Below are 12,578 nucleotides of genomic sequence, written 5' to 3' on the forward strand. Positions count from 1 at the left end.
CATATATAATTATTGATGGAAGTTGATAAATATGTTATGCACAAAATAATAATATTTCGTTGATGGAGTGCACTTCATGATGGAGAAAAATAATTCCAGGATATAGTATGTAAATGGTGTCATGAGACTGACATGCAACCGACCATATATGGTCCGCATATCTATTACTACTTGTAGCACGTGTTACTCGTCATTATGCATATCTAGATGTCCATATATCTATGTACATTTTTATCAAGGTGGGGGTGGGGTGTATAAATCAAGATTACCTAATACATTGTTCATCATGCAATAGCCATTGAGTTCATATCCTCTGTGGTGCTCATTTTGCGTTGTAAGGAGTTGTATTAACCTGAATAGCTACAACATCATCCATCTCAGAGATGGATAACTCTCCTTGATCACAAAAAACTGAACAAATTGCATTTAACGCAAAACACGATGCATTATGAAATGAAAAATTATCCATTTTCTAAGATAGATGATTTGGTGGCTATCTGGGGCTATACAGTCCTCTGAGGTACAAAACATGCATCGTAGAATATCCCAACTCACACTCTTCACTATAAAGATCCTAAAGGAAAGGGCAAGATAGAAAGTTGGGCCAACATAACTAGATATGTTACATTCATATGTGTGTATATTATCTAAATTAACAGGGCCACATGCAAGAATTATGGTTGTTTGGAAAATTAAACACAAAGTTAGAAAAATATAAAGGCTATCGAAGCAATAATTGGTTAGTGATTGATGAATTCAATCAATAGGTCATTTTTGGTTTCAGAGAATAGCCATTCAATATTACTCCACTAGGCATAGCTTAAACTCATCCATCCCATTCAAAGAGTTAATAAGAAAGTAGAAAAAAAATACACACCCCAATGCACCCATAACACATTTTCCTTTTCCTAGATTTCGGGTAAAAATAAAATCATCAAAATAACTAAAAATAAAAATACATAATTCAATTGTGGATTTTTTGGCTTTCCTTTTCTTTTTTTTTTGGAACCTAAACATCATAAGTAACTATTAAAATATGCCATCTTTTTTTTCCTCTTAATGTAAATACAATAAAAATATGAATTATCGCTTTGAAACCTTTTCATTGAATATGCTTCCATTTATTGTCTACAATACATTGTATGCCTTATGTAATACTGTAATAAAGATATTTTATTATGTCATATTTTCTTGGATCAATGATTTATATGACCAAACAATTTAAGGCATAATAATTAAGCATCTTCTAGGTCTATTAAGTTGTTTAAAAAAAGTCAATGCATTTTGGCAAGACTATCATAGGTGTAACTTGTAAGTACTATTTATTACATACCAACTCATAGAAAAAGGTAAAATATTATTTTAATTTGAATTGGTTCTAAAATTAATTTATCAAATGAAAAGAAAAACAGGTAGATAAATAAATGTTGGTAGTTTTTTTTTGGTAAATTTATTTTATTGTTTAGGAAAAGGTAAAATGCTTTGAACTTATTTTGGATATTTTTAAAAGAAGAAAAAGTAAATAACCTTTTGACAATGTTGCTGCCCAGGATCGAACTGGGGACCTTTAGTGTGTAAGACTAACGTGATAACCACTACACCACAGCAACCGAATAGTAGTTTGGCAACACAAAAGTTATAAATCGCTTAATTATGATGAGCTTGACGGCCTCTAATAACTCCAGTCTAACTCAGCTACGATCAATGTATGATCAAAATTACAGAATGACAATATTCAATTTGTTTGTCACAAGTATTTTTTGCCCGGCCTGTTTTCGGAGTATGGCATCATGTATATTCTTCAAGGATAACTGCTCAAGATCTGGCTGGCTAAAAAGAAATACATTATTCGCCGTGGAACGGAACCAACACGGTAGATACGGTGCAATTAGTAGAAGAACTGAAATCGAACACAAAATTCATCACAATTCTCTATAACCAAAACCGAATAGTTTTTGAAATAAAAAACCACTACCAATCCCAAAGTTGAAACTGGAATTGAAAAATCAAAACCGTTTATTTTATTCTCATAATATAATGCATACCATTTTAACTAATAAATAGATCCAAAACTAGTAACACTATCATCAAACAAACTTAATAATTCAAAAATAATAGTACAACCATCCAACAAATATAATAATCCAAGTAAAAATAAGTCCAACTATATCGAAGAAAATATAATGATGAAATTTTCAATATAAGAGATTTTTGGTGAATAATCCAATTCCTCTATTTTACCATCATCAATCCACGAACATATTATACCTTAGAGAAAGAAAAAAAAGACCAGAAAAACAAGCCCAATTAATAAGATAACTTATAATATAATTTACAATCATTTATTCAAAGTCTACCATCTTATTAATACCAAAAAAGATTTTATAGATTACCTCATGAACATAAAAATCATTTTCTCTACTATCTCTTGGAGTTCCTAATTTGGATTTACACTATATAAAAAAATGCACGATGTTGGCTTCAATTTTGGATCGGATTCGAATTGAAAAATTCAAAGTTTTTCACGAAATCAAAACCGAAACCAAATAATTTTTAACTTTTAAAACAATCACGAAGCTTTCGCCATTAATTTCAGTTAGAACCGCTCCGTTCGATTCAGATATTCATCCCTGTTGATATCCCCAACCATCAGAATAGCCACCAAATGTTCAAAGGCACCTAACTCTTGGAATGGTGTTGTTAAGGTTTTTTTTGGTAAAGCCCTAAATCTCCTGAGCGCCAAAGTGCTAGAGAAGCATGTTTGCGGTGTTTGAAAAAGGTTCGCGTAGGTGTCATTTGAAGACGAAACAAATCGAAGGCGTGCATTGGAGTTGGGCCCATTGCCGATTGCAAAAGTTATTCACGAATAGCGTCATAAGCGTGGATGCATGGTTGTAGCCCATAGCCCATTTAGTACTAATCTGGGTATGGTACCCAATCAAACCGAGTCACAAATGGGTCCAAAGCTTGGACCCGGAGACCTTTGGGCCAGCCCGGGACAAGATATTCCAATGCTGTCGGACGAGGGCTGGGGAAACCTGGAAAAAAAGGTGAGCCTCTTTTTTTGGAGATGGGAAACTGGTGGTGGAGTGGCGACATGCATTCTATCTTCACTTGTATTTCCCGTCGTTTATCTCTAATGCCATCCTCCCACCTCCACCACCCGAGGGCCTTGTTTTTGGTTAAGGCGGATGGGGTTTGGCTTCATGGTGGCGTCGAAGAGGTGGGCTTTTCCCATCCAGTCTCCTCTCCCCACCAATCCATGCACCCGGCTTCTTGACCACCAGCACCACCCTCCCTCATCTTTTTGTGAGTCCCCAGAGCCTGCTAGTTAGTTAACTTCTCTTTCTCTGTATTGGTTTGTATTGGTTATTGGTTATCTTCTTGTGTTCTTAATCTGTTTATTGAGGGATCACCTCCCCATTGGGCTAGTTTCTTGGTATTTGCTTTGTTTGCTTTGTACTCTCTCTCTCTCTCTCTCTCTCTCTCTCTCTCTCTCTCTCTCTCTCTCTCTCTATATATATATATATATATATATATATATATATATATATATCACTATAGGGACGGGATTGGATGCTAATTCCGTTTTAATGTAGTTATGATCTGATTATGACAAGAGAATCATGTTTTTGGGTCTCCAACTTCAGGAAGTGTAAAATTTGTGGGCTTGAATTTGGCACCAAATTTTTCTCAGTGGAAACAAAAATGTTTGAGTTGGTTTGAGGAATTAATGATTTTTGGACATTCTGGAAACATAGTACGCATATACATGGAAACTTAGGTGGGCCGTATTGGAGTTTATCAATGGAAAATATCTTAGATTGTGAGCTATTCTACAGTTGAAAAGAAATCCTCTATGTGATGAAAGAGGAATACATTTGATTCCCTATTCTAGTTTGAGAACAGTTAATCATGTTCTATAAGTGAATTAAACATTCTTTGTTTGGAGTGAACTATTAGTTTCGTTGATGCATGATTAAACATACATAAATTGAGGTGATGTTGGATTAATAATACCCCATCTCCTGTTGTTTTTAAGGTTGGAGACTGTGCAGTATGTAATTCTCATACTTGATATGCAAAAGTTTGAGTCCCTTGCTTATACATTTTTGAAAAGTCAATCCAAGAGAATTAGTATAGTTGTATAATAAGCTTAAAGATGAGTGGTGGGGGTGCATATTTAACTTGCAGTATCAGCAGTTTTAGAATTACAAAGAATGAAAAAGGATCCTCTGTTAGGAATAAGTTCTTCTTTGCTACCTGTGGTTTTTCTTTTTGTATTTTGGCAAATTAGGGGGAAAGAATTGTTTGTAGTTCGAGTGTTTGCATCAAGAAGCAGTTGAGGTAGATCTTATATCAGATGAGAGTTTGCTATAGTCTCGTTTGCTACAGTTGGATCGTAGTTATTATAGCAAATGGTAACTGATATATTAGTTGGGATCGTTAGGAGGGGTCGACTTGGATTACTGAAAAATGAACCAGCAATCCAAAAATAACAGATTGGAAATAGTGAATTGTTCAAGAGGCAGAATTGCGGTTACATGGTTGCCTGAAAGATACTTATCACTAGCTAGAAAGTGAGATGTTCAGTAGTCTGCTAATATAACAAATTTAGGGGATAAATTTCATTTGCAGTATTTGGGAAACCAGAAGGTTAGCCGCTCTATCATGTGGGAAATCTAAGTTACTTCATTTGCTTGATGTTTGAATTTCTTGCTTTCTTCATGAAAAATGTTCTTGAGTCCTTATCTCTGTGATGGAATTCTGAAGGTAGGAATTCATGTTAGAAGATTACTGCTTCAGCTAGATTCACTGCACTGCTCGGTACTCTTCATGGTGGCTATGTTGACTTGTAGTTATGCTACAACTTTCCATAGGTTAATGTTCGTTTAAATAAATGGATGCATCATCAGAAACATCACAGATAACCAAGGCGGATGGTGCACTTGGTATGAAGTAGGTTAGTGCACATGAACCTCATACAGTGGCCCACCTGCTGATTCAATTCTGTATCATTTGATTCATGGTTTAGATTTTCCTGAATTTGTAGCAGTGCAGCTTGATTAGCTATTCTAGAACAGTCTGTAATCCAGTCCTCAGATTGACAATTGAAGCCATATCAGAACCATAATTGCAGTACTTTGATACGGTGACAAATAATTGATTCATATGGTGGACTGTGTTATGTTGAACATCTAAGTAGCATACAATAAACCAGATCATGTTCCACCTCTTTTGGTATTGATAATCATTATTAAATAGATGTTCTCATTTTAATATGGATGAGGCAATGGACTTAAAGCTATGCTGAAACATGCATTGCATTCTGTTTTATTTCTTCATGGGTAAGTTCCAATTATGTATTTCTAATTTGCATTACCGACTGATGTAGTTCATTTCTTACAGTCAGAGTCAGAGAGGCTTTCTCTGAACCGGGGAAAGTATCACTCCAACATCTTTTTACAGAGAGAGTTGAACTACTGCATAGAGACACTTCAAAAGCATGTGTATGCTCATTTGAAGCACCACAAAGCATCGAGAATATGTCTGCTGATGCAAATGAGGTGAAGATCAGAATCAATATCTGTCTATTGCTAAATGATCACATCAGAAATTCTTCCTTTTGTAAAGTCTTATTCCTCCTTTTTAGCGAGAAATTCGATAAATGATCTTGTTTTTTTTTTTTAATGTTTCAGGTAAACATGGACAGGAAGTTACTCAGAGGCGCCCATGATTTAAATAGACCCATTAACATGATGGAGAACGATTCAACTGCTTATCATGCAAGGTTAACAGCAAGCAGCTCCTTGCAGTATAACTTATTAATGGAAAACCTTGATAGGATAGAAGATGTCTTTGCTGGAACAGATTTGGTAAGGATGCAGAGAGATATTCTGGTACATATACGAAGGCTTGGAGCTCTGAAATTATTTCATGCATGTCTCTCCAGGACACGTATCACACCAACTGCAGATAATTCAAATTTCCTACATAGTGAGCATTCTGGCGGCTGCTCCTTAGAGTTCCCTTTGGTTGAGCAAAAGCATAATATAATTGTTCGCTCTGGGAAAAAGAAAGAGAGGAAATTAAGAAGAAGAAGAGCACTGGAAAGAGCTTCTGAGGTGTCTGCTCTGTTAGGCTCCTCCAAAAAGAATTGCACAACATTTTCACTTCCAACTGGTTTAGGCAAGCTGAACAATTCTTCAGAATCAAGAAAAAGAAGGGTCCTAATCGCTAGAAATGAATCAGAAATGTCAAGGGGAGTTAAGGTAGTATTTATGCTGCGTGGATTTGAATATCTTCTCTTTGTAGTGTTTGAAGAAGGACTAATAAATCAATTTAACTGCAAATGTATAGGAAGTTGCAAACCTTGAAAGAACCTGCATAAAACTGGAGGAGAAAATTGGGCAACCAGCCAGTTACGCCAGGTGGGCTGAAGCAGCTGGGATTGATCAGAAGACACTGCATCAGCGTTTGCAATTTGGTTGGTACTGTAGGGATGAACTTATAAAAAGTACCCGCTCCTTAGTCATATATCTCGCAAGGAAATATAGGGGAATGGGGATTGCCTTTGATGATTTACTACAGGTTCAGAAGTGCACCTTTATCCATTTGTTAATGATGAAGTTGGATTGTCATTCTTGAATATGACTATGGGTCCATGCCAACATACCACAGGCAGGCAATCTGGGTGTCCTTAATGGTGCAGAGAGGTTTGACAACAAGAGGGGATACAAGTTCTCAACCTATGTTCAATACTGGATTAGGAAATCAATGTTGGCAGTAATAGCAAGACATTCTAAAGGGATCCAGATACCTGTATGTCTTTGTATTTACACTGGAAGCTTTAAGTTCTTCATATGTGCTTCTCAGAATACTAATGTGGCTTTACTTGATGCCTTGTGTTTGGTATTGTAGGTGAGAATGGAAAAAATTATTAAGCAAATACAGGAAGCTAGAAGAGATTTCTCTAGCCGAGAAGGAAGATACCCACGAGATGAAGAGACAGCAGAGTTCACTGGTTTATCATTAGATAAAGTTAGATTAGCTAGAAAATGCTCTAGAACTATAGGTTCAATTGAGCAGGAAATTGGAGATGGATGGTGTACAAAATTCATGGTATGCTCCCTTCCTCTCTCTCTCCCTCCCTCCTCTCTCCCTCCCTCCCTCCACAGCCCACCCCCCCCCCCCCCCCCCCCCCCCCCCCCCGGCGCATGTCTTCATCTGGGTTTGTGTCTGAAACTCTGAATGCATCTAATTTGCTTGGAAAATTATTTTTTTAATGATTCTAGCTTAGTCACCTGGATGACGTTGTTTCCAGTTCAAATACGTTGCTTGCAATTTGCAAAATGGGCATGTGGAATGTGGCATCAGACACATTTAAATAGTGAATAAAATGTTCAGTATTTGTATATTATGATGCATTGTTTATTTACTATAGACACAGAAGCATGTAGAAGCAGATTTGAATGCACATTATACTTCCCATGTTCATGTTACTTGGTACTCCATGTATGCGATACATACTGCTGCCATGACGTGCATATTTTGCAAATTCTCTTTTGGTGTTGTGCATTCTTCCTCTCTTTCATTTCAAGGGCTAACTGCTTTTCGGTACAAGCTCGTTTCAGTATCTTTATGTTAGGGCAATATTTTAGGCACGAAGTGGCAAACAGGCTTTCATTAAGATAATGAAAAGCAAACAGATAACAAAACAGCCTAGTATAAAGGTGGAAAAAATACAGCCAGGCTCAAAACAAAATTAAACAGAAACAGTCCTCATCTTTCTAAACAGTCCTAAAAGTAACTTCTATTATTTGGGATTGGCAACTCTGAATCAGTCTCTCAACCACATTTTCACTCGCTTGATAATCTGTAGGCAAGATTGTTTGGAACCAATGAACACCCTCGCATCCTTCCAAGCCATATTCCTGAAATAATGCCAGCTGGCCACCATATCGCACTCTTGAAGCTGTTTTTTCTTCCGTTGAGAATTCATCCAATCCATCCACAAATTCTCCATCCATTAAGGCAATTGTTGATTGTGTGATCTTTCCAATTATCTGATATTTGATGAAGTCACAATTACCTGAACTTTGGAAAAATAGAATTTAGTGTGAGTTTACTGTTTCACAGGTCCAATCAGTGTTTATCTATTTCGAGGGAGAGGGGGAAAATAAAGAAAAAGGGTAGTAATTACTGTCTATTAATTTGAAATATAAAAAACAACATTTGCTTTTGGCAGCAAGCATACTCTCAAGCTATTGAAGAAGTGAAGTCTGTTATAAAGCTGTAAGAGGATTTAGTTATGCCAATTTGTGAACTCTGGTTGTAAACCGCTGTAAATATTAACGTGCCATAGAAGATGAAATAGTATATACATCATGTTTCTAACACTTAGATAACATGGTCTGCATTTGATACTCTTGCTTTTGAGAAGTTACATTGGGTTCTCATATTCTCTTTTCTAAGTTTGGATTTTAACCCTACATAAAGCAGTGTTTAGACCTATATGACAGCTGCAAGAAGTAGGCTAGCTATTGTGTGCATTTCCAATTCATTGTCTCTCTCTTAAGGACATTATTCTGTTAATTTTGAGTGTAACTATTATTTTGAAGAAAATATATTACATGGAGAAAAACAATAGCAGACATTTTATACAACAGTATCAATGGATCATGATCCAATGAACTGCAAGTAACACTAGTGTAGTAGCAGTATTTCTTGGATTGTATGTCCACCTAATACAAATTATTATCTTCAAAATTATGCAGGAAATAACTCCAGATACGTCGCTTAAAGCTCCTAGTGAGATTGTCGTGCGGCAGCATATGAGGGAGGACATTTTCGAGGTTCTTAAAGGCCTGCATCCCAGGGAGATGCAGGTACTGGTGCTAAGATATGGTTTGGACGATGGCAGGTGCAAATCACTCGAGGAAATTGGAAGGCTTTTCCATGTAACTAAGGAATGGATAAGAAAATTAGAGAAGGCAGCTCTTTCAAAGATAAGAAGGGAGGAGATTCAGAGAGAGCTGAAACACTACCTACACTCATAGTCTCCCAAAAAACCGGCCTCTTACATGTCCTTGGTTGATGTTTGTACTGTTTGTTGTCATCGGCTTCTATGCTTAGTGTTTGAGTTGAGCCTAGAATACTTGGCATATACTGGCTTCCACACTTGAAGGACAGGATTTGGAAAGGGAGAGGGGAATGGTTATGTATAGCAGTAATAATTCTTTGGGTTTGTATGTTCCAGATAGTTTACTAAAAGAAGAGGTGGTACCCTGTGAGCTGGGGATAGGGAGTTGCCTCAGACACTCTGAGATATTCTGTTTTCTGATTTTATTGGATGTATTCATACTCCTCAGTTATGAATTACTCATCCTAGCCAAAAAAAAAAAAAAGGGTTTAGCTATAAAGATTGTTTGCTTTTCTCAGGACGCATCCTGCTGTTATGTATGCGAAAGCCGCAAAAGGAAAATGTACTTCCATTGCGGCTACGATGCACTTTGTCTATTCTCTGTACCATTTGTTGTTGGAATGTCATATGTTCGGCCTGGTTGACTGTAGATTTTATCAATAGATTTTAGAGGACCACCTGGTAACTCTGCATTGACTGGTAGATTGACTCCGCCCAGAAGTCCATGTCCACAGCAACTGCCCGCCAGCCATGGATCCATACTCCTCTTACGATGGTCTGACGCCAAGAGAATCATATAAATTGGTATTCACTTGAGCACCAGTAGAAAGTCATAAATTTGAAAGGAGTTTTGTTTTTTGGAAGGAAAGAGAGGCCAAAAGGAGTTAACCGGCTTTTGTTAGTTAAGATAAAAATACTTTACAACTTGGAAGAGGGAACAAGATCAGTTGCAAAGAAAAAAAAAAGGAAGAAGGTAATAAATTGTTGATGAAAAATCAGACAGTAGAAAGAGAGCTGCTACGAATATCTTTGATTTTGCTGCAAATCCTTCCGAAGGCTGTCATCTTTTTGTCTGATAATATAAAATATGCTACTCATTGAAGCTATGATGGCAGATTGCTCGTTAAGAAAAATTCTTGCATTTCTCTCCTTCTAAATAATTCAGATCATCACCACAAACAACATAAGAACAATAGGCTGAAATTTTCCTTTGGTAATAATTCAGGGACTTTTGATTTTATGATATAAAAAGCAGCTTAGAAAATATTCTATTATATTAAAAATCTGGGAAGATGAAAGAAAGTCTTATTTTATTAGAAGCTTCGGCCTTACGACTTTCTCCCTGTTCTCTTTCGAGCCAGCCATGCGTGGATCAGTGGAACTTTTCAGCTGCCATTTGGACTAGGATCTAGCCTACTGCCTACACATTTGGATTTAAGATAGATTTTATCCTAAAAAACTTTTATGGCTCAGCAGTAATCATACAAAGATGGAGATTTTTTTGGATGCAACCAATCATAGGTGCGTACTTCTATGAGCACCATTCATTAAGTGTTCGTCTTCATGATTGGCTCAATAAGAATGCATGCTTGTAATTGGCGCGGTGCACCGCTGCCTACATGATGCACGATATAAACTTTTTTTGGGGGCATACGTACCTCCATTTAGTACTTGCCCATGAACAGAGCCTGATACCGACATAATAAGCCCCACAGAAGGATGTGCGCCGGTGAAAGCAGGGCATGGTCGGTGGTGGGGAAAGATAGCATCACGCGAAGAAACAAACACTCACGGCTCCGGAAAAGAAAATATCCCAGGAGTATACTGCTTGATCACCGCACTTCACTGCCTTCACAAATGAACTCAGAATTTCTACTGTAGCCCCAAGCTAAACGCACGCATAGCAGCTGCTATAGCATTCATGCTGTTATTGCATTAAAGAAAAAAAAATCAGAAAATTTTCTTCTAATGTACGAATTTATTGGCATGTAAAGCATCCGCTATTTTCCACAAAAAAATATTTTGTCTCTGCTACAGCAATTATTGTTTAGCAATTTTATTGCTTACTAATTAAATTAATCTCATTAATTTGAAATCTATCTACCACTTGAAACCATGGTTTGCCATACCGTATTAAAATAGATGATACTAGGCATACTGTACCGTATCAGTTCAGTATCGATGCCAGTACTAGTAGCATATTGAGTACGGTACGCCAAAAAAATTACGTACCATATTTGATACTATGCTGGTATAGTACTGGTACGAAATCCGATAGAAAAAATAGGGTCGCAATAAAGCTGTCGCCTATGCGTGCTTGTTAAGTAGAAATCAATGCGTGCTTGTTAATGAAGAAGTGCGTGACTTCATTAGGACCGGTTATGAGAAGCTAGGCTAGGAGTGCTAATTGTTGAGGGAACTCAAGTAACCATCAAAAAGTAACCATTTTATCATTAGAAAAATAAAATGAAAAACTTTGAGAATTCGGTTAGTAATCATTTCTTAAGAGGCACGTTGAGAACTTCTCATCATTTAGAAACCTACCATATTATAGGTAAGCTAGAAGAGGAATGTGAGTATGGACTTTGCCAACTAACCTAAAGTATCCTATGGAAAGGAGAGAGAAAACTTAGATGGTACCCAAAATTCAAAAAAAATATAGAAAAAATTGTAGAAAAATTATCCAAAATAACTAGATTTTTTTTAAAAAAATTAACTAGATAGATTAAAATTATCAAATTATATTAAATATATCTATATATATTAAACTTATCTAAATATGTTAGAAATATGTTTAGAAATATATAAAATATTTTTATGAAAATACAATGATAGAAAGGCATCCATTTATAGTCCCCATGTAAAAATTATTTTAGCAAAAAAAGTTATTTATCCATATGCATAAATTATTTTAGAAAAGTATAGAAATTTAGAACTATTTGAAATCATCCATTTAGAGTCCCCATGTAGAGTCTTCGCATATTGGAAGCCATTAGAAATATCACCATGCATTTGAATCTTCATAATTATTTTAAAAATATTATAACAAAAAAATTATTTGAAGCCATCTATTTAAAAATTTCTTAGAAGAAAAAAATATTTCAGAAAGCCTACTTCTTAATTATTTTAGAAAATAATTTCTTCCGCAGAAAAATTTCTTAATTATTGTAGAAAATACAAAAAACATCTTATTAATTATTTTTTTTAAAATTAATTAATTTTTATCAAGCCCTCTTGACATGTGGAAAAATCCTCAAAAAATATATGTCAGTAGGATAAATTTTTTTTAATCATTTTAGGAAACAAATAAACTCTACTTATAAAATACATTCCATTTATAATTTATTTTTTCTTTTTACTTTTTGAAAAATTATTTATTTTTTATTGTATAGATCTATATTTATATTTTAATATAGCTTGGGAAAGGTTTGTTGCTAAGATTGCATGAAATTTATTTTTCAAAATTATTTATTTCTATAGTAATTCTATAATAAAACTTTTTTTAATATACTTGAAAATATATCCCGTTGTACTAGCTAGCAGCAATTATTGCAATAATCATTACTAATATATCACGGACTTAGCATTTGTTTTTCACTAATATACAGCTTTTTGTTTTTAAAAATATTATTTTAATCTGACACAATGATAGACA

The 12,578-nt window shown here is 35.5% G+C and overlaps 1 protein-coding gene and 1 non-coding gene across 3 annotated transcripts; one reads left to right on the forward strand and one right to left on the reverse strand.

The window, feature by feature from the left end:
• Window positions 1-1,537: 1,537 nt before the first annotated feature.
• Window positions 1,538-1,610, reverse strand: TRNAV-UAC. Its single transcript has one exon. It is a non-coding gene; the product is annotated as a tRNA-Val (tRNA).
• A 1,474-nt stretch (window positions 1,611-3,084) lies between these two features.
• On the forward strand, window positions 3,085-9,572 carry LOC103714324 (RNA polymerase sigma factor sigC). 2 transcript variants are annotated; one of them, XM_008801529.4, is made up of 7 exons: window positions 3,085-3,309; window positions 5,410-5,567; window positions 5,700-6,272; window positions 6,361-6,591; window positions 6,682-6,822; window positions 6,922-7,122; window positions 8,778-9,572. In XM_008801529.4, the coding sequence occupies exons 1-7, from the start codon at window positions 3,192-3,194 to the stop codon at window positions 9,057-9,059; spliced, it is 1,704 nt and encodes a 567-aa protein (XP_008799751.2). In that variant the 5' UTR covers window positions 3,085-3,191; the 3' UTR covers window positions 9,060-9,572. The 2 variants fall into 2 exon arrangements, with proteins under 2 accessions (XP_008799751.2, XP_026663169.2); XM_026807368.2 differs by having other exon boundaries at window positions 3,238-3,309; window positions 5,396-5,567.
• Window positions 9,573-12,578: the final 3,006 nt, after the last annotated feature.

Source organism: Phoenix dactylifera, chromosome 4, assembly GCF_009389715.1.
Source record: "Phoenix dactylifera cultivar Barhee BC4 chromosome 4, palm_55x_up_171113_PBpolish2nd_filt_p, whole genome shotgun sequence".
NCBI classification, from domain to species: domain Eukaryota; kingdom Viridiplantae; phylum Streptophyta; class Magnoliopsida; order Arecales; family Arecaceae; genus Phoenix; species Phoenix dactylifera.

What these genes read in the sequence shown, in the direction of transcription:
- LOC103714324 (XM_008801529.4), top strand. Translation starts at nt 3,192, where the DNA reads ATGGGGTTTGGCTTCATGGTGGCGTCGAAGAGGTGGGCTTTTCCCATC. An exon ending in TGTCTGCTGATGCAAATGAG is followed by an intron (nt 5,568 to 5,699) that starts GTGAAGATCAGA and finishes TTAATGTTTCAG; the next exon opens with GTAAACATGGACAGGAAGTT. An exon ending in CCTTTGATGATTTACTACAG is followed by an intron (nt 6,592 to 6,681) that starts GTTCAGAAGTGC and finishes AACATACCACAG; the next exon opens with GCAGGCAATCTGGGTGTCCT.